The sequence below is a fragment of the Chiloscyllium plagiosum genome, chromosome 5, assembly GCF_004010195.1.
Source record: "Chiloscyllium plagiosum isolate BGI_BamShark_2017 chromosome 5, ASM401019v2, whole genome shotgun sequence".
Lineage (NCBI taxonomy): Eukaryota > Metazoa > Chordata > Chondrichthyes > Orectolobiformes > Hemiscylliidae > Chiloscyllium > Chiloscyllium plagiosum.
In genome coordinates, this window is record NC_057714.1 from 71,810,325 (window position 1) to 71,833,479 (window position 23,155).

At 38.6% G+C, this 23,155-nt stretch overlaps 1 protein-coding gene across 2 annotated transcripts in view; it reads left to right on the top strand.

Annotated features, from left to right (window-relative positions):
* Window positions 1–23,155, top strand: part of itga8 (integrin, alpha 8) — a 207,634-nt gene that overhangs the window by 42,886 nt on the left and 141,593 nt on the right. For both annotated transcript variants that reach the window (XM_043690323.1, XM_043690322.1), the window contains exons 8-13: window positions 7,710–7,754; window positions 7,899–7,942; window positions 9,191–9,247; window positions 10,767–10,819; window positions 16,262–16,467; window positions 19,407–19,598. In XM_043690323.1, coding sequence (XP_043546258.1) covers window positions 7,710–7,754; window positions 7,899–7,942; window positions 9,191–9,247; window positions 10,767–10,819; window positions 16,262–16,467; window positions 19,407–19,598 — 597 coding nt within the window. The remainder of the gene's footprint in view (window positions 1–7,709; window positions 7,755–7,898; window positions 7,943–9,190; window positions 9,248–10,766; window positions 10,820–16,261; window positions 16,468–19,406; window positions 19,599–23,155) is intronic.

Here is a 23,155-nt window from a genome sequence, read left to right on the forward strand (position 1 = left end):
TTCATTTGCCTGTCAAGAAGATACCATTCATCCTTCCACGGAAAACAAACCATTAATGCCCTGTTGCAACTGCTTCTGTCAGGCAGCGAACCAAGACTGCTCTTTTTCATTCTGAAGTAGAGCAACCTGCATCCAGATCTTCTATAACTTGATCTTCTATGGCCATCAGAAGTCCTCTGATGCTGAGTCTGTGTTTGGCTGCAACTTAACAGGTGACAGTAACTGGAGCATTGAGCTCATAAAACGCCAATTCAATGTTGCAGACTGAATAATGCCATGCTTGCCTACTCTGTATACTTTAGTGCATGCACACTCATGTAGTCAACAAGATGATAACCAGAAAGATTGTCCATTGTATGGCTCAGATCAGCGAACTCAGCAGATCCCAAATGCCCTGAGCTCAGGAACTGGGTCTTATTACTTGTATTCTCAATAGCTCCCCATTATTCCCAGCTGAACCATTCGAGGAGCTCAGTGGTACTTGGGTAGACTCATCATGTAAAATCCATAATTCACTTTATCTTGTTCTAAAGTAAAGTAAAGTAAACTAAACCAAAAAGTAATTAATTATCTAAATGTGTTCTAATTCTTATGTGGATCATGAATTCTATGGAAAACTGTGCTGCAATCATTTCCTGTTGGAACTTGCAAAACATCCCCTACTTATTGGCCCTAGTTTACTGCCGCAATACTAGCTGAAGTTTTAAAAGAATTTTTAAGGTAAATCTGAATGGTGTCCTGTCATAGGTTCCTACAAGATGCATTCTGCAAAAAAATGCGAAGTAATTCGAATTTTCAGTTTCCTAACTAAGATATTCGATGACATTTACTAAGTTAAAGAACCATTTGTTTCAAATGAGTGCATTTGTCCATTGAATTATGCATTAAAGCCCTGCTCCTGAAAAACCAACTCCAATGGTAGGGCCATTGTACCCAGATGCCTGATAACTGCCTCCATCAGCAAGTTCTCTTCTTCCAGCTTCCTCTTGGGCAACGTTCAAATGTTGGTCAAAGTTAAAAGATATAAGAATATGTTCAGAGTAGATCTGAAGCATGGAGGCATCGACACCACCGAATAGGAGGAGGAAGCTGCCAACTGTGAGGCATGGCACTTCCTGACTTGGACTTAATATTTACACCTAATACTTTGATGCTTTTAGCTGCTTTTAGAGTAGGCAGTTTGAACATGTGCAATGTATTTAGTTTCTGCAGGAATATATCGATACCAATAAGTCACTTGGACATTTTCTCTTGCCTGTAAATTTAGTAAAGTTGTCCTCTGATCACAATGTTAAGGAGTAAGTTTGGATTACATCTTGATATTTTAAAGTTTACTAATGTGCTAATATATTTTTACAGCTTTGATAATAAGGATAAGCTTTTGAGGTAACATGGGTGATATCTAATCTTGATGAGATTCTTCCATCTACAGTTTCCATTCTGAGAGCCTCATCAGCTGGTAAAGCAAGGTTATGAGTCCTTACACAGTCCCAATTGCAGTACTTGAGACTTGTACTGCAGAAATAATTATGCCCCCGAACCCAAGCTGTTCCTACATCAGGACTAGAAGACCTTGGTTCAAGTCCTGCCTGTTACTGAAGTGTGTCAGAACATGTCTGAACAGGTTGATTGAAAATATCAACACAGTAATAATCTCTCACTAAGCAGTTTAGTTTCTGTCTGGGTTACTCAGCCCTGGACCTCATTACAGCCTTGAACAGAACTGTGCCCTTCCACTTACATGAGGGCCTGTTCTGTGTCATGGATGTTATCAAGGTCATGTTTTCCATTCAGAATTGCTACCTTTAATGCCAGTTCCATCATAATCAATGGAGTACGGGATGAAAACAGGATTGAATGTAACATTTGCTTGATTCGTGATGACATCTTTTCCCCAAACACTAATAGTTCCACCAACTCAATTCACAGAAATAGGTGGAAAACACTATTTACATTTTTGTTGTAGAACTATTGCTGTCAAATTGCCAAATAATTCATTGAGAGGTAATCTGTAAACTCCAGATTGGATAATTAACAACTCTACTTTCACCAGTGATTTTGCCTGATCTAATGTATGTCTTGGTAATCCTCTTGGACCTAAGAATTGTCAGTCATTTTGTGTGACATAGATGCATTTGTAGAAAGTTTCCAAGAGTGAATAAGAATTATTACAATACAGCTGTAAGGCAGCTTCCAAAAGGTCAGGAGGAAATCAATTATGTAATATTGTAATTAGAATCTCAAATGCTGGAGAGTGTATCTATTTCAACAGGAAGGATTAATACACTGTTAGCGTCCAAATAGTGTATAATGCCAAAATCATTTACTTTTATGTCCTGAAACATTGTGTCTGCTTCCATGGTGTCAGAAGGTCATTTACATCAGTGTTACCAAGTATAGACAGTGATTACACATATGGACCTCTCTATAATTTCCAGATGCTTAGAAATGCTTAACACAAACAACCAGAAGTCTATGCTATTACTTTGCATTCTACTTTCAGTTTGATTGTGAGGAATAATCTATCATCAAAAATACAAGCTATGATGCAATTGGAAACTTGTTAAATAAAAAAGATGAACTGGAAATACTCAGCTGTGGAAGGAGGTGGTGTTGGATGAACAAGACTTTGTGTGAGCTAAGACTTGGGCAAAGAGATTTCACTGATCTTGAGTTTATAGAAGGTCTGATGCCAATCATGAATGTGTTGGATAAATCAATTGTAAAGATAATAATGTGGGATGATGATCCAGCAGCAGATAATTTGAGGCAAGGATGGACACTGGCAATATGATGATGGTGGAAAAAGCTATTTGGTGGTGGTAGGGATATGTGGTTAGAAGCTCTTTTCAGTGTTAAATATGACCCCAAACTTGCAGACAGCCTCGTTCAGCTTCAGTCTGAGCCACAAACATGGAACATCAGGAACATCAGGGCATGCGCTTCAGATGGGAAGACACACTTAGTGACTTTGGAAGGAAAGGAGATGTAGCAGTAGTTTGCAAGGATTGAGGATAAATCAAGACTTTATTCCTTCAGGAGAGGAGTAATCCCAACAGTACTGAAGAGAGAGAACTGTAAGTAAAATCAGCTGGCTTGGGGTCCAGGAAGATAAATTGGATGGCCAACAAAATAAAAGGAAGTAAGTCAAGGGAACAGGAGGTACATGTGGTGGACAAAATGAGCTGCAAGTGGACACAAGTGGACACAAGTGTGCAAGCGACAGGGAGGGGAGGCTTAAGAAGACAATTTGCAGTTGAGAAAGGAAAGTGGGAGTTACTTTGCAATAGAGGATAATCCTGAAAGAGTGAGCAGTTTCGGCAGATGAGAGCAAACCCAACAGTAGTTTAGGTAAAGTGAGTCATAATCACAAATAACATCCAATTTGACTGTGACAAAGGTAAGCTATCCCTCCTCATCTGTCTCAACCTGTGTGCAGATGTAAGAGCTGAGATTGCAGAAGCTCTAGCTGGGTGCTTTCAACTCTCCTCAAATACAGGAATGGTGGCAGAGGGTTGAAAGGTTGAAAAATGCCAGTCCTGTTTGGAAAGGGGGAGAAGACTAAACCCAGCAACTACAGGTCAGTCAGCAATGAAGAAACTTGTAAAATAACAATCCAGGTCAAAATGAATTGGAATTTGGAAATTCATGAACTAATAAATGAAAGTCAGCGCAGATTCCATTGACTTACTTGATTCTTTGAATTAGTGGAAAGGATTTGACAAGGTATTGCATTTGGCTTTGTGTATATGGGCTTTCAATTGTTAATGTCAAAGTGCCACAAAATGTAAGGAAACTTAAAACCCATGCAAGTAAGGTGGCATTGGAAGCATGGATTCAAGATTGTCAGAAGGACAGAAAGCAGAGAGCTGTGGAGATTGTTTTTCAGATTGGTAGGAAATAAACATCAATGTTCCCTTGAATTAGTATTAGCATCATTTGTTTTTATATAAATTAAGGACCAGGACCTGGGTGTGCAGAATATTGGTTTGAAATTTACAGATGATCCAAAACCTGGAAATGTGAACAGCTAGGAAAATAGTAACAGGCTACAGAGACATTGGCAAATGCTTGGAATGGGCAGACACGTGAAAGATGAGATTTAATACAGGAAAATGTGAAGTGATATATATTGGTAAGAAAAGTGAGGAAAGATAAGTTGAACTAAATGGTATAATTTTAAAGGAGGAGTCATGAAGCAGTTATACACATTGATATGGAGGTATATATGTACAAATATTTAAAGGTGACAAGATAATTTGAAACACAGAAAATAGGAACTGAGGTAGACAATTTGGCCCAAGGCATTTATTCTACTGTTAACATGGCTCATCCTCCTTCTCAATACCATACTCCAACCCATAGCCCTTGACATGGCACAGTGGCTCAGTGGTTAGCACTGCTACCTCACAGCACCAGGGGCCTAGATTTAAATCTAGCTTGGGCCACTATCTGTGTGGAGTTTGCACATTCTCTGTGTGTCTGCATTAGTTTCTTCCAGGTGCTCTGATTTCATCCCACAGTCCAAAGATGTGCAGGTTAGGTGGATTGGCCATGCTAAATTGCCCATTGTGTCCAGGAAGGTGCAGGCTAAGTTGGTTAGCCATGGGAAATTCAGAGTGATAGGGTAGGGAGATTAGGTCTCAGTGGGATGCTCTTTGGAGGGTCAGTTGGGCTGAATGGCCTGATTCCACAGTGGAGAGATTCTGTGACACCTTTAATTTATAAAAATCTATTCCTTACTTCAATATATTCAGTGACTTCACCTCCACAACCTTTATAAATAAATACATTTCACCAGTTCACAATCGCTGAGTGAAGAAATTTCTCCTCACCTCAGTCCAAAATGGCCCGAAATAATGACACAATTTTCTATACCCTCTCTGGTTATGGTTAACATCTTGTGTGCAGTCTGTCTAGTCATGTCAAAATGTTACATGTTTCAGTGAGCTTCCTCTCATTCTTCTACATTCCTGTGAATAGAGACCCATACAACCCAACCTCATTTCATATGACAAACGTGCCATCCCAGGAATCAGTTGGTGAACTTTTGCTGCATTCCCTCAATGGCATGTATATCATTTCCGAGATAAACGGGCCAGAACAGTGGACATTACTCCAAGTATGGTCACACCAAGGCACTGAAAAGAGAAGGCTTTTTTTTTAAAAGAGCATCTACGTCCATGGCTCAATTAATAGCGTGTAGAAGCCAGCAAGTTATCTGAACACTTATGAAATACCACCTAAGCCTTTTCTCTGGTATTGTGCTCCGTTCAGGACTGTACATTGAGAGAAAGGTGTAGAGGCCTTGGTGAGAGTGCGGAACAGATTGATTAGAATGCCCCCATTGGTTAGGGTGATTTAATTTGCATTCAGAGCTGGGGTTGTTTTCCTTAGAACAAAGAAGCTTAAGATGCAATTTGCTTAAAATGTTTGAAATCCAAAGTCGTATTGATTTGAGTAAGTGAAGGGAAACAGATTCCAGTGCCAGAAGAGATAGAAACCGAAAGGACAGAGATTGAAGGTGAGTGGTAAAAGAATCAGAGTCAACACAAAGAAACTTTTTTTTACAACATAAATTGTTTCGATCTGGATTCAGAGCATTGCCTCAATTCCTTGTGTATCTGGCCTCCTCTCATACTGAAAAGGGCAGTCACTTAATCCTTTGTGGATTCTGCAAAGTTATAATCTGTATAAACTCCCTCTCTATAGATGCTGCTTGGTCTGTTCTGTATTTCCTGTATTTACATTTTTATTTCAGATTTTATGCATTCATAGAGTTCCTACGGTGGAATTTATTTATCGGTTAGCATAACAAAATGTTCATTGTTTCTGGTGTTTGTAGGGCATTTTTTAAAAATAGATTTAAAAGCTATACAAGGTACAAGTGCATTTGGCTGGGTTTCTTTAATTTTTATTAAAATTGCACAGACAAAATTGATTTCACAGATCATCTGGATTGCCAGTCATTAAAATCTACAATACAAGGATTATCAGTTTTTACTTAACAGAAGAAGCCATAGCTCAAAGTTTCTAATTAAATCTACTGAAGCAGGGTTTTAATCTGAAGGTTTATCAACTTGTCTAGACATTTATCTTCTCATGCTTATTAAATAGAAAAGGACAATTTTATATAGGGGAAAGTTAACAGATTGGAGCACAAACATTACATTATGTTATTTACTCAAACTACTAAATTTACACATTGCACAAAATAGATCTGTCATGCTGTGTAGATTAAGATTTCTGGAAATAAATATAGTTTACAATACATGGCCTTCCAAAACACACACATTTGGTGTATCATTTTATTAGAGATTTTAAGAATACAGTAGATGCTGAATGATACATTTTTCATAAAAATCTGTTTCTCTCTAGTAAAAGAATGTAAGTGAAAAACATTTAATTACTTCTTGGGTTTGAAGGGAGAAAGGTAAATAAAGAAAAAAGGCAGGCAGGGAAAAGAGTTGCCAATGTTATAAGTTCAAAAAGTAACTCGTGGCTCTGGAGCTGAAGTGAAACAAAAAGTAAATAAAAGGACTTTCTTTTAAAAAATGCTCAATGAAAATAGTAAATGTAAAATCAATTGCTTTTCAGAATATTAAAGCATGCATGCTGAAACAAACATGTCTGCCTTTCGGTGGACTTATGTCATAGTTCTGGCCAAAATTCTTTGGCATTTGGGGAAATTGGCTGGAACCCAGATACTTTAGTGCCTGGAACTCCACTGGTAATTTCTCGGGGGTCTTGTTTGTTTGGAACTGTTGTCCAACCAAAACATGCATGCAGGAACCACTCCCTTGCAGGCAGCAGTCTGTAGGAGCTGATGAATGTCTGGAATGTGCTTAAAATGTTGAGGGTTACCATTGGTAATTGCACATAGGTGTGATCTCCCAAATGCTTTTCATTCACCTATGGGGTGTGGGCATCATTGACTGGCTGGCATTTATTGCCCATCCCTAGTTGCCCTTGAGAAGGTGCATTGATCTGTCTTGTTGAACTACAGCGGTCCACGTGTTATAGGTAGACCCCCAATGTCATTAGAGTGGGACTTCCAGGATATTGACCCAGCAACACTGAAGGAATAAAGATATATTTCCATGTAAGAGTAGTGAGTGGCTTGGATGGGAACTTTTAGTTTGTGGTGTTCCCATGTAGCCGCTGCTGTTATCCTCCTAGATGGTAGTGATTGTCATTTTGGAAAGTGTTATCTAAGGAGCTTTGGTGAATTTCTACAGTGCATCTTATAGATGGTGCACACTGCTGCTACTAAGCGTCAGGGGTGCAGGGAGTGAATGTGTCTGGGTACCACTCGAGCATGTCACTTTGTCCTGAATAGTGTCAGCTTTTTGACTGTTGTTGGAGCTGCCCTTTTCAAAGCAAATGAGGTGTAATGCAGCATGTTCCTGACTTGTGCGCTGACTTTGAAAAGTCAGAAGGTGAGATTCCTAGTCTCTGACGTGTTTTTGTAGCCACTGTATTTATATGGGTAGTCTAATTCAGTTTCTGGTGAATACTAACCCCCAGGTTGTTAATAGAGGGCATTCCTGCAGATTATCCTGCTAGTTGTGAAACAAACTGGTTAGTGGAACTGCTAGGATTGCACCTCTCAGTAATTTGGGGCATTTATGTTTCCATGTGAAAAATGTGTTTTTGATGCAGTATTTACTACAAGTTGACCATATGTTGGTACTTAATTTTCTCAATAGGATACTCAGTTGCTGTGGGGGAATTCACAGGAGACTCTCAACAAGGTAAGCAGCTTAATTGATCAGCAAAAACATGTGCTCATTTATTATGTATTTATTAAACATTTCCTCCTCTTTAAAACAGAGTATTTTAATCTCTACCTAACCTAGTAAAATTACTTAGTTTTCCTGTCTTTTATCTTGGATTAGAATTTGTTGCTGGAATTCCAAGAGGTGCTGAAGCATTTGGATATGTATGTAATAACCTTATTTTCTTTAGTCTTATTTTCAAATGGATTTTGCTGTTTGTTTTGTCTTCATGTCTTTCTCTCATCCTATCCTAAACAAGCATGTGTTTTTGAAATATTATATTTCATTTCATTTCTTCCATTTCTGAAAGTCACACAATTGCACTACACCACTATTTTCTCCGCAGCAACAGTATCAATGTGGATACAAAATTGGCTGCAGGTTAGGAAACAGAGGGTAATGGTCAATGGATCTCTTTTGGGCTGAAGCAAGATTTGTCGTTGAGTTCCCAAGGGGTCTGCATTGGGACCCTTGCTTTTCCTGATATTCATAGATGATCAGGGATTGGTGTGCTGGGGATAATTTCAAAGTTTGTATTGAATGCTTATTTGAATAGATATGGTGTGCAAGGATGTAGGGATAAAGCAGAAGAGTGATATTAGGTAATGATGCTCATTTGAAGAGCTGATGAAGACATGACTGGTTGGACAGCTTTATTCAGTGCCATGAGAGTTCTGTGATTCTGTGAAAAATAGGACAAAATGGAGATAATTTTCAGTGACCCACTGAAAAATGGATTCCTTCCAAATAAATGTTGAAACAGCACACCTCCCTTTTATGGGTAACAACTTTTCAAATATGCAAATTAAATCCGACACATCTTGAGTGTTGTAAGCAATGCACTTCAAATTGTCCTACATCATTTTGCTCTTTTGTGGGATCAGAGGAAGAAATGTTATTCCTGATTCCAGGCTGGTGGCTCACGTTCAAACTCCCCCAGAATTGTTTCCCTCCCTTCAAGGACAGTTGGTTCCACATGGGAAACATCGGACTTCTCACCCTTCCTCAGGAGGTGAGCTCCAATGGAACATCTATGTGATACCTGAGGCTCAGCTGTCATATTCCAAGGGTGGCATGTGAAAGTGGTAGGAGCCTCCTGAGATTGCTTCAGACAGTTAGCATGCAATCTACCAAATCTGCTCCTGTTTTGGGCAGACATTGAAAATTGAGGCTCATGATGTCATTTGGTCTCAAGCCCCTTTTCTCTTGGTCAAATCCACTGCAGTATTGAATACTGAGAGTAGTATGACTCCAAAGTAGCCACTGGCACAAATAGCAATGAGGTGATCTGCCATATTAGACTGAATACTTTTAAAACTGATGGTTCATATCTTTTTCATCAGCATTTCATTCATCATCTGATTGTGTTGTCAGGAATCAAAGCAGATGTAAACATACTTTTGTTTTCATAGGTTGCCATCATAAATGCAACAGATATGACATTCATCTTGAATTTTACTGGTGAACAGGTAGGATTTTGTTATATTTGATCATTTTAAGAAGCCTAAAAAGCTAAATAAACCATTTTTTTTACAAAATAAGGATATCAAATATTCTGCAAGTTCAGGTAAAGTTAATAGCAGTAAAAACAACAAAATCACTGCTGAAACCTTGACCCAGTAACAGAAGTTAGAATAATACACATTAGAAACTAAAGCTGTTCAAAACATTAGTGAAAAAAGTAGGCTTTCTCACTCACATTGAACTTGACCAGAGGTTAGTCTCATATGTCCAGGTTTCCTCGCATTGTTGTGGTTTCATCCTTTATTTTGTCTTTGACTTTGGAAACAATATTATTATTTCAAAAACATATGTGTAATATGCTATCATTGTGTCACATCGTACGGAGTTTCCATACTTTGAGGTAGGTTTGCATTTGACTTTGATAGTGCTTGTTTTGCCCACAAGAGACACAAATTCTTCTAAAGCCTCTCCAGAGAATTTATTGCTATCCAACATCAATATCTACATTTCATGATTTTTTAAAAATAAATTCATTTTGAAACATAGCTTCAATATTGAGTGTGCTAGCTCTAGTGATGTTTTCTTGCTATTTGAAACCTTATATCAGTTCCAGTGCTACTTGTGGCATTTTTCAAATCCCTTCACAATCCCTATCATATTCATGTGCTGAGTAGATATACTACTAAATGATGTGACGTTGCTTTGTATGTGAGTCTAAACACTCTCACAATGATTTTGACTTCTCTATGGTAGTTTGTGCTTTCTTATTGTTACAAATATTTGTTCACTCACAGTCGTAGAAACAGGCCAATTTGCCCATGTCATCTAGTTTTGTACTTTATGCTCCCAGATAACTGAATTCATGTATTGTAGCTAGTTCTATACTACCAGTGAGAATGACTGGTGGAATATATCATTTACTCAATGCCAAGTATGACTTTGTTTTCTCTTGGAGGCTAGAAGTTCCTCACAGTTTTCGAGAATCAATGGTGGATCATCTGAAAAAAAAAACAATCTTTAGGTGAAATCACCTTTTAGTGGACATTACTTTGCATTTTATCTTGGTGGATCTGTTCAACCTGTGGGACAAAATTCAGAGGAAATACTGAAGATATTGATTTCAATAGGCTTTAACCTTCACCTTCCTAAACAGTCTACAGCAGACACATGAAATACTACGTTACTTAAAATAGTTAATCATGATTCAACGTGATTCATTTGGGATGGTGACAGCTGAGTGGTATTATTGCTGGACTGTTAATTCCAAAGACCTAGGTTCAAATCCCATCATGGCAGATGGTGGAATTTGAGGTCAATAGAAGTCTTGAATTCAGAGGCTAATAATGACCTCTTAGTGAATCAGATAGGTTTTTTTTTTCTAATACCCTTCAGGGAAGGAAATCTGCCATCCATACCTGGTCTCTGGATAGGCAATAAACACTGGCCTAGCCAGCAATGCCCACATCCCTTTACAAATTTTAAAAAAAGACTCCAGTAATTTGTTTCCCATTTTTAAATTTACAGATGGCTTCCTATTTTGGATACACCGTGGCTGTCTCTGATATAAACAATGATGGGTAAGCCTTGCAACTTTATCAATAGCAGCAAATATCAGAGAAGAGCATTGAACCAGGAAGTGGCATTTAATGCACCTTCTAACAATCCTCGATGTGAAAAATATCTGATGATCTTCTGATGAAGATGTTAACTTCTAGTTAAAATTTGTAGCTCACAACTTAGTGAATGTAATTTGTTTACTTTTTTATCAAAGTTCCTTATAATTTTGAATTTCTTTATTAGGAAGTCTCTTAAACAAGTGAAAAAACTCCCAAATTATCTAATCAGGCCTCACAACTAAGATTCCATCCTTGGCTTCATCTATTAGTTGTATACAATAAAATCTGTGTGTTAAAAATAAGGTTGATCCGAATTTTGATTTCATTAACCTGCCTTTGCTCTGTATTCTTAGAATTATAGAGTCATAGAGCACGTGCAGCACAGAAACAGACCCTTCGGTCCAACTTGTCCACGCCAACCAGGTATCCCAACCCAATCTAGTCCCACCTGTCTATATACCTCTAAATCCTTCCGATTCATATACCCATCCAGATGCCTTTTAAATCTTGCAATTGTACCAGCCTCCACCACTTCCTCTGGCAGCTCATTCCATAAACGTACCACCCTCTGAGTGAAAAAGTTGCCCCTTAGGTCTCTTTTATATCTTTTCCCTCTCACCCTAAATCTATGACCTCTAGTTCTGGACTCCCCCAAGCCAGGGAAAAGACTTTGTCTATTCATCCTATTCATGCCCCTCATGATTTTGTCAACCTCTCTAAAGTCACCCCTCAACCTCCGATGCTCCAAGGAAAACAGCCAGAAGCCAATTGATCTTTTCTTGAACAATATAATTGATCCAGTGACCTCCAACATTTTAAACAAACAGGGTTCCATGTTTACACTGCTTAATGTAAGATGAAATGCTTCTTAGCTTCTCTGCTTAATGCTTTAGTTCTCAATTTAAAATAGTGGACTGAAGTTATCCGTCCCTGATGTGACGAGAATAATAGTGAGCATGGTGACAAAATAGGGTGATGTCAGATTCTTGATGTTGAGAAGAATTTCAGCCTTCAGCAACTTCAGAACCTCATCTTAAAGTGGAGAACAGTGACTATGTTATTTTCATGCATTTGCATTACACTAAGCCCTCAATTTGCCCGACATGCATTCCATGTCCAATTCTTGCTTTCACCACTAAGAAACTCGCTGGAGCAAATTTTGGAGCGATAAGAGAGAGGTCACTGAGTACGTGTCCCAGGCATCACGCAATCGCTTCTTCTGACAACATCTCTGTGTGCTTCACAACCACCATCCTCCTCAGCCTTCATTCACTCAACTCTGCTTCAGCAAACCATCAATCCCACCACATCATGCCTTCTCACCAACTCGGACACTATATCAGCTCTTTAACACTTTACTTTGAGTGGACAGACAGCTACAACTTGCAAACTTCTGACATGTTTCTTTGCAGGCTGGCACAGTTACAAATCTTGTACACCTGAACAGCCTGACATTTTGTACTGACATAGATATTTACATCTTATGACTTTTGTTTCGCTTTCTTATCAGTTGCTCACCTTGGCATGTAACTTTAAGGCTGACAGCCACTGTCTGCTTTGTAGCCTTTTCTGAGCACACACTGACCATGAAACTGAGTTCACCTATGACCTGTGCCTGCCGTTTAGCTTGTTTTTAACACAGAGGGTGAGGCAAGCAGTTTGTGAGAGCACTGAACAGTCAAGCTGTCAGTCAAAAGGGAGTGGATAACTGGCTGTATACATCATGGTGTGTCAGTGTCAAACTGCAGCATGTGCCAGCAGCTTACATGGTAAACCCACTGCAAACAAATAACAAAGGTCAAAGGGGAAGAGTTCTTAGTGGAGTGAAGAGGGACCACTGACAGTCAAGGGCTCATTCTGTTAGACTACAGCAGATGGGCCAGTGGTGATGCATGAGCAGGACAGGTGGTGAGTGCCCTCAGTGGATGAGTGGGAAGTGCAGAGGGCAGGCAGTATGTTATTAGCTTGTGAAGGTAAGGTGGTCTGAGCACTTAAGTGGACATGATACACCCATACTGTGTGTTGTTGTCCATGAGCCTTGATGAGATATGTGTGCAGTGCAAAGTCCGAGAGAATGCTGGCACTGTAAATATGAGGTAGCATCTTTAAAATGATTTAACCAAATCTTCAGTCACCTCCATTACCCCTTTCTCTATCTCTCCATTCCTGTATCAACGTCTGGTTTCTCATACACCTACTGTGAAGTGACATGAAACCTTTTTTTACATTAAGGACACTATATAAATGCAAATTATTGTTTGTCCCTTACCTCAGCCTGGCATGTTTTTGTTAAATATGCATCTCTTAGTTTAATAATATGTAGCAGACTTTTGTACTCCAAACAATTCTACTAATTTCTGCCTTCAATAATGCTTCGGAAGACTGAAGTTATGCAGAGCCATGACAGAAGTATTACCCAGTTCAATCTGTTGTATGCTTATAACAGAGAGGAAGATAGAAAAGTTCAAATGTAAGATTTCCACATGCAAGGTTTGAAATGCCAGTTGAACCATTAAAAAGGAAATGTTGAGCAGTATTTGACATTTGATGCCCCACCTTTCTCAGGAAGGAAGGAGTGTTTGAATGCCACACCCTGACCAATTTTCCTATTTAGTAGCTCTTGTTATTTGAAGAGGCCGATAGCAGGATGGCCTTCCACTCCCTGATCTTAAAATTGGCACAAGGCTATTGAACTCAGAGTACAAACTACATATAGAAACAACTAAAAGAAAATCAAACCAAGACATTTCTACTACCACAGTGTGCTGTTGGGACTTCCAGTCACATATAAACTTCCTTTTATGTATTTTTCAACATTCTTTTGCTTGTTAACTTATTCCAAGGCCTTTAAAGAAACTGTTTGCCTCATTACTTTAATCCTTTGATGCAGTGTTTTAACTTACTTGAAAAGGGGATGACCTGGATATTCTGGTGACCAGCTAGTTATTGAACCAGTGCAGACTGGAATTATACATCAGGACAAGATGGAACCCCATGTGTAGAATAGAATAGAATTTGCTTTAATGTCACATTTACTCAAGTACAGGAGTACAGTGAAAAGTTTACAATGGCACCCCACATGGCACCATCATATGTACAAAATTACCTAGGTACAGATCGAAGATGCAAAATAGAGAAATAAGGCAAAAATGTTATATTACCTTATTTATTCATAGTATGAGTTAGAAAAATAGGAAATAAAGTTAAAAAGATAAACATTACAATTTTTCTATAAAGGGCCTGCAGTAAATTAGCGCAGGGAGCTTCCGCACATCCTGCTTAGCCTCCAGCCCGCTGGCCTCCCCTGCAGCAAGGCTCCCTGTTAATTGCCAGGGAAATTGGAGATTCTGATGGGTAATTCCCCAGCAGATGGAACCCTGTGGAAGAATCCATTTGAGGCAGAGAATTTGGAGAGTTCCATGTGTGACTTGGAGAGCTAATTGTTATCCAGGAAACATTAGACAATTAAAAACCCACTCTAACTCCTGAATAACTGTTACCATAAGACATAGGAGCAGAAATTAGGCTGTTCGGCCCATTGAGTCTCCTCCGCCATTCAATCATGGCTGATAAGTTTCTCAACTGCTGAAAATGTGTTGCTGGAAAAGCGCAGCAGGTCAGGCAGCATCCAAGGAGCAGGAGAATCGACATTTCGGGCATGAGCCCTTCATCTGCAATGAGGAAAGTGTGCCAAGCAGGCTAAGATAAAAGGTAGGGAGGAGGGACTGGGGGGAGGGGCATTGGAAATGCGATAGGTGGAAGGAGGTTAAGATGACGGTGATAAGGTGAGGGTGATAGGCTGGAGTGAGGGTGAGGGCGGAGAGGTCAGGAAGAAGATTGCAGGTTAGGAAGGTGGTGCTGAGTTCGAGGGTTGGGACTGAGACAAGGTGGGGGGAGGGGAAATGAGGAAACTGGACAAATCTGAGTTCATCCCTAAGTTTCTGAACCCCACTTTCCTTCTTTCTCCCCATAATCTTTGATCCCCTTAGCAATCAAGAACATATCTATCTCTGTTTTAAATATACTCAATTACCTGGCCTACAAAGTCTTCTGTGGCAATGAATTCCACAGATTTAGCACTCTCTGGCTAAATAAGTCTCTCCATATCTCTGTTTGAAAAGGTCTTCCATTTACCTTAGGACTGTGCTTTTGGGTCCTCTTCTCTCCTGCCAATGGGAAAATCTTCCCAATATCCACTCTGTCTAGGCCATTCAGTATTCTGTAAGTTTCAATCAGGTACCACATCCTTCTAAACTCCATCGAGTCTAGTCCTAGAGTCCTCAACGTTCCTCATATGTTAAGTCTTTCATCGCTGGGACCTTTCTCGTGAACCTCCTCTGGACCGGGTCCACAGCCAATACATCCTCCCTGAGGTATGGGACCCAAAATTACTCACAATGCTCTAAATGTCTTCTGACCAGAGCCTAATAAAGCCTTAGAAGTACATCTCAACTTGTATGTTCTAGTCCTGTAAGGATGAATGACAACATTGTATTGCCTTCTTAACTACAGGCTCAACCTGCAAAGTTACCTGAAGAGAAACCTGGACCAAGACTCTCAAGTCCCTTTGCAATTCAGATTTCTGAAATTTCTCCCCATTTAGAAATTAGTCTATGCCTCTATTTTTCCTACTAAAGTGTATGGCCTTTCACTTTCCCATGTTGTATTTCATCTGCCACTTTTTTGCCCACTCAGCTAACCTGTCTAAACCTTCCCACCTCCTCAATACTACCTTCCCCTCTAACTATCTTTGTATCACCTGCAAACTTAGCCAGAATGTCTTCAGTTCCTTAATCGATATCATTCATGTATAAAGTTAAAAAGTTGTGGTTCCCAACACCGACCCTTGTGGAACATCACTACTCACCAGCTGCCATCCTGAAAAGGACCCTTTTATCCCCACTCTCTGTCTTCTGCCAAACAGCTAAGCTTCTGTCCAAGTTGGTACATTGCCTCTAACACACAACACACACACATACGCACATGCATACACACAGACACAATCTGTCTGACTGATTACCCCTTCTCAGATTATCCACTCCATATAACTATTGTAAACAATGTGATTTTCTAATTCTGTACATAAAATTAGAATAATTTCCATGACCATAGGTTTTTCTTAATTTAAAGTGTTCTCTATAGAAACAGTAAAAACTGTCATTATGATTTTGGCAATAAAAATATTCCTTTATAATGCATTCCTTACACTTAATTAAAGTACAAGAAGGATAAATAGCTATTTCCATCCCACTGAAATCTATTTAATGTTTTGAATGCATTCTTTTTGTAGCCATAATGTAATTGCTATTCATTCTGATACCAAATGTTGAGAAACTAAAAGAAGGCAAAGATAATGATTTCTAACCCTTGCATTTCCATGTTGTTAAATGATGTGTTTCACAGATTGGATGACGTGTTAGTCGGTGCTCCGCTTTTCATGGACCGTGAGTCTGATGGAAAGTTGAAGGAAGTTGGGCTGGTTTATCTTTACTTGCAGGAGGAAGAGTTCCTTTTCAAGGACCCTCAGAAACTATTGGGAACGGAAGTGTTTGGAAGATTTGGAAGTGCAGTCGCACCTTTGGCAGATGTGAATCAAGATGGATATTATGGTGTGTTGCATCTGTTGTAGATAATCATTGGCATATAATACTGAGAAGTACCTAGCTCTTTCTGAATGACCAATTAATTATATATTGCTTGAACAAAAATAGTTATGTGATATCTCCATTAAAGAGAAGTTAGAGGAAGCAAGTACTTTATGTTAATTGAATCTATAATATATAGTAAATATCAGTTTTCAAGATTATTTTAAGCATTATGGAGATATTCCCCAGTGTCATCTACAACGCACTCTAAAGAAGTATGTTTAAATGTTTCTTAGAGCAGCTCTGTTAAAGACGGTTAATTTTTCTGACTGAGCTGTAGGTGCTCTTGATGCTGGTTATGTTTGCTTTCTAAAATTTAATTTTTAAAATTATATACAATGTGTGCTTCACGAAGGTCAAAAGCTTTTAAACCTGAGATGTGAAAGAGTCTTTGAAAATAGACTAATGGTCATGAGAGTGAACAAATATAAAATTTGTGAGAAATACAAAGATGGAACTAGGAAAGAGAACTGTTTGATGAAATACTTGTATTGCACAGCTTACATTAATGCAAATTGTTTTTGGCATTGTTTCAGGAAAAGGTTTACACTGTAGTCCAGATATGCAGTCAACTAAATTAAATTTAGACAGGCAGTGTTAGATGACCTTGAGGAAGTAATCTTACAATCATTTGGCTTCACGCCAACAGCAGTTTAATATGAAGAAAGCATTTCTAAAGAACTGACTGTTCTGTTGATTTTTGTTTTGTTATGATTTAACCAGAATCTGGATGCTCTCTGCATGCGTGCAAGCAGATATGTACAGGACATTATTATTCCTAGCTAAAAGGTGACTGGAAGACAGTTATGAATTGTGATTCTCAATCTACAGTGCAGCAAATTCAACTTTAGGAAATTTGTACACGATTTTAAGTTTATCATTGCAATCATAAGGCTTTTTTTTCATGTCAGTTATCGAGACAGTAAAGTCAGAACCAGTTCTGTGCATAGCATATTTAGATAGTACATTACACCTCCCGTCTGTTCCAGGCCTCTGGCGATCCTTGTTGCATGTGCTCAGAACTGGAACTTCATTTCCTGTTATGGCTTTTCACACCGTTTTCTTTATTAGTTGCCTTTCTTTGTTTAATTGTCACACATGGGCCATTAAACAGATGTTGACCGAAACTAGAGCAAAATGTGATCTTGTGTGCTGGACCAGTTTAGTACTTCTACAAAAAAACAAGAATACCAAAGTAAAAATCAGAGCAAAAAGAGTTTATGTTGTCGGTGGCAATCAATTTATTATGTTATATATCCTCCAATTCCATTGACTGGATGGAATCAGCAGGCGGGCAATTATAAAACTGAAATGAGATCAAGATCCTTAAATTGCTAAAGAGCCTTTAAAATCAAATAAATTCCTGATAATTTCCGGTCACTAATTATAATCAAAAGAGGAAAATAAAAAAATCTGCACTTCTGTCCAAAATCAATCTCTATGTATGCAATATCTTTAACATGTAAGGATATTGATTTTTGATTTGATTTGTTATACCTTAATACAGTGAAAAGTTTTGTTTTGCGAGCAATACAGGTAAATCATAACATGTAAGGACATACAGGTCATAGGGTGTTTAGACAGTGCGAGGCATGCAAGGTTATGGCTGCACAGGAGGTGCACAAAAGCAAGATTAACATTAGATTTGAAATTAGCAAGGTTCATTCAGCACTCTAATAACAGTAGGGAAGAAGCTGTTCTTGAACCTATTGTATCTGTGTTTAAGCTCTGTATCTTCTGCCTGATGGAAGAGGTTGGAAGAGAGTATTACCGGTATGGGAGGGGTCTTTGATGGTGTTGGCAACCTTTCCACAGCAACGAGAAATGTAGTTGGAGTCCAAGGCTGGGAGGATGTGGACACAACTTTCTATAGTTTCTTATGGTCCTTGGCAGAGCAATTGCCATACCAAGCCATTATGCATCAAGATAGAATGCTTTCTCTGGTGTATCTGTAAATATTGCTGAGGCATCTTACAGAAATATAACCAGAGAATTGTGTGGGGGAGGTATTCGGAGATATGGTTAAAAACACATGGTTTCAAGGGAGATCTTAAGGGGAAGAAGTCAGTTAAGATATTTAGGTTGGGAAGTCCAGAACATAAGATTGCTGAAGACAGTGTTTTTGTGATAAAGGTTTGTAAGGCTGGAGGAGGTTACAAAGATAAGATCAAGATCACCCAGGAGTTTAAACCAAAGGATGCTTATTTTGATTGATGGATGCATGTTTGGGCCAGAAAGCTTCAGAATGACGAATGAATGGTATATAGCATAAAACAATGCATGCAGAGTTCTTATGATGAATTAAGTTTATAGAAAGTAGGATGAAGGCTGGACAGAAATGTGGAAATTCTTTAATTTTTCGAGTTTAATAATTTTAATAACAAATATTAAGTTCAATTTGGAATTATTGAGTCTGCAGATGATAAGGGCACAATATGAGGTTTTCAGTCATTGGTATGCAGAAGTGGAAGCTTGTTTGGTGAGATTAACACCAAGCATTATGGGAGAGATGGGCACGGATCTAGGAAGTGAGAACATATTCAAGGAAGGTGATAATATGAAATTACAGTGACCTTCATGAACTTATCAATGAATTATAGACTGATACAGCATGGAAGGGCAGCCTATATCCCAAACATTATTTTATGTCTACAAATAGTAATAAGTATAAATTCAGTTCTGGTAATAAAAGATATTTGTGACCTATGATGGGACCTGGTAGAAATATAACATACGTAATATTTTTCACAATATTAGAATGGGGCTAATTTGTACCAAACTGGTGATACACTGAGTTAAGTGAAATCACACATCATTATATTTAAAGAGAGATTCAGGGAAATAAAACCTCCACTGGCCATTTTAAATGTTTAATACTGTTTTATTTATTTCTCCTCATGTAGATATCGCAGTGGGTGTACCTTTTGGGGGTGAAGATAGGAGAGGCAAAGTTCTGATTTACAATGGTCAGAGCAGTGGGTTAAATTCCAAGCCATCGCAGGTCCTGGAAGGTTTGTGGCCCTCAGAGTCCATGCCTCCTGGATTTGGCTTTACCTTAAGAGGAGGCTCAGACATAGACAGGAATGAATATCCAGGTAAGAATTCAATTTGAGGAGTAATTTAGTTTTGCAATGGTGCATTTTTCGGGAACAGGGTTTGGATGAACAATAACATTCTATTAACATGCTATAATATTTTTCCCCTCATTGCTTGCATGTGAGCTGTGTAACAATTGACTTTATAGAAACATTTATTGCTATTAGAGAATCAACGTCCGCTGCACATGCATGCAGATATAACTATCTAATTATTTAGATGACATATTCAGTTAGTTTATTTATGATTCTTATGTTGGCTTCTCAAAAATAAGCATGGCAGCATTCTGAATTGCCCTTCAGTTCATAATGATAAAGTCTTGAATATCTTAGAACCTCTTTTCATCATTGCTATAAATCTCACTGACAATCAAAAACAATTAGTGTCCTGTGTGAATATGAGTACTTGGACAAGAGACTCTGCCTTCACCCAATTGAAAATGATACATGAAATCATTATAATTGCATCCAGATTGTTAGCATCATATTGTCATTAATTCACTAATGTTGTGCATCTAACCTAATGGGCATATAACATTAAGAACAAAAGCTTGTAGAAATAGTACCATTTCTGACAGGAATAATTATGCTATTATTGAAATGTGTTAGCAAATGGCTGAATTCAACAGTAATGCTTCATTTCAGTTCAGTTCTGAATAAATGTCACAAACTTTATACAATAATTTAAACATGATTTATTTTATTATCCTTCTTAAATTGTTTATTTCATCAGAGCTATTCTGTAATGCATGAGGTTCCACATATAGCTGTGAACTATTATTATGAACTGCCAATGTCCAAAATTCTCATTGTTCTGTGCCTGTTCCAAAAAAAAGGAAATTCACTTTTCACTCAGTTAACATTGACAAAAAATCTTCAATGGTTTTGGTAGAAGTCTATTTGAAAAAGTTAAACTGGTGCAATGGGTTCTTTAATGACGTAAACACTCTTGATCTGCTTCATTTCCTTTGATTTTCAGAGCATAGACATTGTCTCTGCTGTCATTGAAATTAGCTTTTGTGATGGTTTAAAGCCTGAACTGTTTATTGATCCTATAAGTTTTAATTTTCAAAGCTGTATTATTCACAATCATATTTTACAAGTTGTTTGATTGTCTTTGAAAATAAGTATCAGGAAAAACACTTCAAATTATACAACAACTATAAAACCTATCATTGGTTTGAGCACAGCACTTCTGGACTGTTGTAGCTACTGAACAACTAATTCAAGATCAGAAATGCAATTGGATGTGAAAATTTGAGTCCACGATTTGCTTTACAATGGCAACTATTGTTTTAAGAAACCTATTTGCCTGGTATGGAAGGAAAATCGTATGAGGAAAGACTGAGGCACTTGGGGCTGTTTTCACTAGAGAAAAGAAGGTTTAGGGGTGACTTGATTGAGGTGTACAAGATGATTAGGGGGTTAGATAGGGTCGACAGTATGAACCTTTTCCCGCGTATTGAGTCGGGTATTACAAGGGGGCATAGCTTTAAATTAAGGTGGGGTAGATATAGGACTGATGTTAGGGGTAGGTTCTTCACTCAGCGAGTCGTTAGTTCATGGAATGCCCTGCGAGTAACAGTGGTGGACTCTCCCTCTTTATGGGCATTTAAGAGGGCATTGGATAGGTATATGGAGGATAGTGGGTTAGTGTAGTTTAGGTGGGCTTGGATCGGCGCAACATCGAGGGCCCAAGGGCCTGTACTGCGCTGTATTCTTCTATGTTCTATGTTCTATGTTCTATTTAAGATGGGCTTAATTCCTTGGAGCATGCAATGTTCACAAAGGTCCTCGATGCCTTTAGAGAGAAGTGGGCACTGTGGGGGATACACTGCTTTATTTCCCTCTCCAATTGAATTTTGATGTAGCCCTTTTCCCCTCTTCCCTACCTCTCCATCCTACTTTGGATAGTTTGCATTGCCATGAACAGGTTTTTCATGTAAATATCTAATTGGCTGCATTGGTGATTTACTGGTGACGGTTAGTATGAAAAACAAAACAAGGTCATGGTGATGGGTAGTAGGAATGATCTGTTTTGTGTAGGAAGACTTCGGGGTCTGATAAAATAAAAAAACAAAAAGGGAGGAGTGCATTCATGAATAATAAAAGCAGAGTGCTTTGGAGACACATATGATTTGATGGTGGAGAAAAATGTTCAGCATCTGTGGATAGAAAATTTAGAAACAGATTTCTTTTGTACCATTCTGTTGGATACCAGTTGAAATTGAACCTGTGAAGAAATGATACGTAGTTACAGAGCTGAGACCATCTTTCTGCATTGTCACAGATTTATAATAGCTATTGATTATGTAAAGAAAAATACCAGTTCTTGAAAGAGATACAAAAGTAAAGATCCTTCAATCACTGGACCTCAATGTCTTGCATATTTTGTAAAGCCTTCATCAGGCTTAAGCCCAAAACATGTTATTGGTTTTGCTCCTTGGATGCTGCCTGACCTGCTGTGCTTTTCCAGCATCACACTCTTGACTCTGAGCTCCAGCATCTGCAGTCCTCACTTTCTCCTACATTCTGTAAAGTGTAATGGTGACAGTACACTGTCTGCAAACTGCAAACTACATTCTGAATCTATTGTAATAGATTCAATCATTTATATAAATTGTACATTGATATTAGCACTAATTGTTAGGTAGGACCAGGGAGAGAGGTGTATACAATGCTATTCATTGGGGCCTGTGTTTTCAGGGACCCAAGCTGTGTTGGTGGCATCTGACTGACAGTGAGAGGGGATATTTGTGGGAAGCAGGAGAAGAGGAAAAAGGAGAAGGTGGGAGCAGAAGGGTTGGAGGGTGTAGAAGGAGCCGCAAGGGGATTAGAGGAAGAATGAAGCTGCATGAGGAGTCAGAGGAGGCAGATCCTAGAGAGATATTGTAGCAGAAGGAGGCTGTAAGTGAGGCTGGGGAAGAACTGGAAGCTGCAAGGGGTGAGAGAGAGAAGACTGCAAAGGCGAAAGAGAGAGAGAGAGAGAAAAAAGAGTAATAGTTCGAAAAAGTACGATAAGAAGAGTGAACAGTTTTAAGTCTATCAAAAGGAATTTTCAGCTGTCTGGGAGGCAGGAAATCTGGAATCACTGAAGTATTTAGTTACTTGCAAATTAAAGTGATATATCTCATTTAACGCTACACACATTTAGGAGCTACAATGTAAGGAAAATGCAAGGGATGGTAATTAAACTTCTATCTGAGATTGAGATCTGAGATGCAGTAAAAATAATCATAACTACCTGGTTGAAATGTGAATATGTATTGGAAACACAATGGCTTTGACATCTTTTTGGGGCCCTAAGCAGGGGAAACACTGAAGGCCCATAACCTCTCTCTCTCGGCCCAGTTGGTAAGATGTGGATCATTTCCATGTTTACCAAATCACTGTTGATTTTTTTCAAAAGCTCTCTTTTGAGTTGAGCAAGGGAGAGGTTGAGGATAACGTTTCCCACTTGATTTACCATGTCAATGAAGTTCTGTACTTCACCATCACACTTTGGTGTCAGTAGTTTATTGATGGCTCTTGTCTGTCTTGGAATGACCATGATTTTT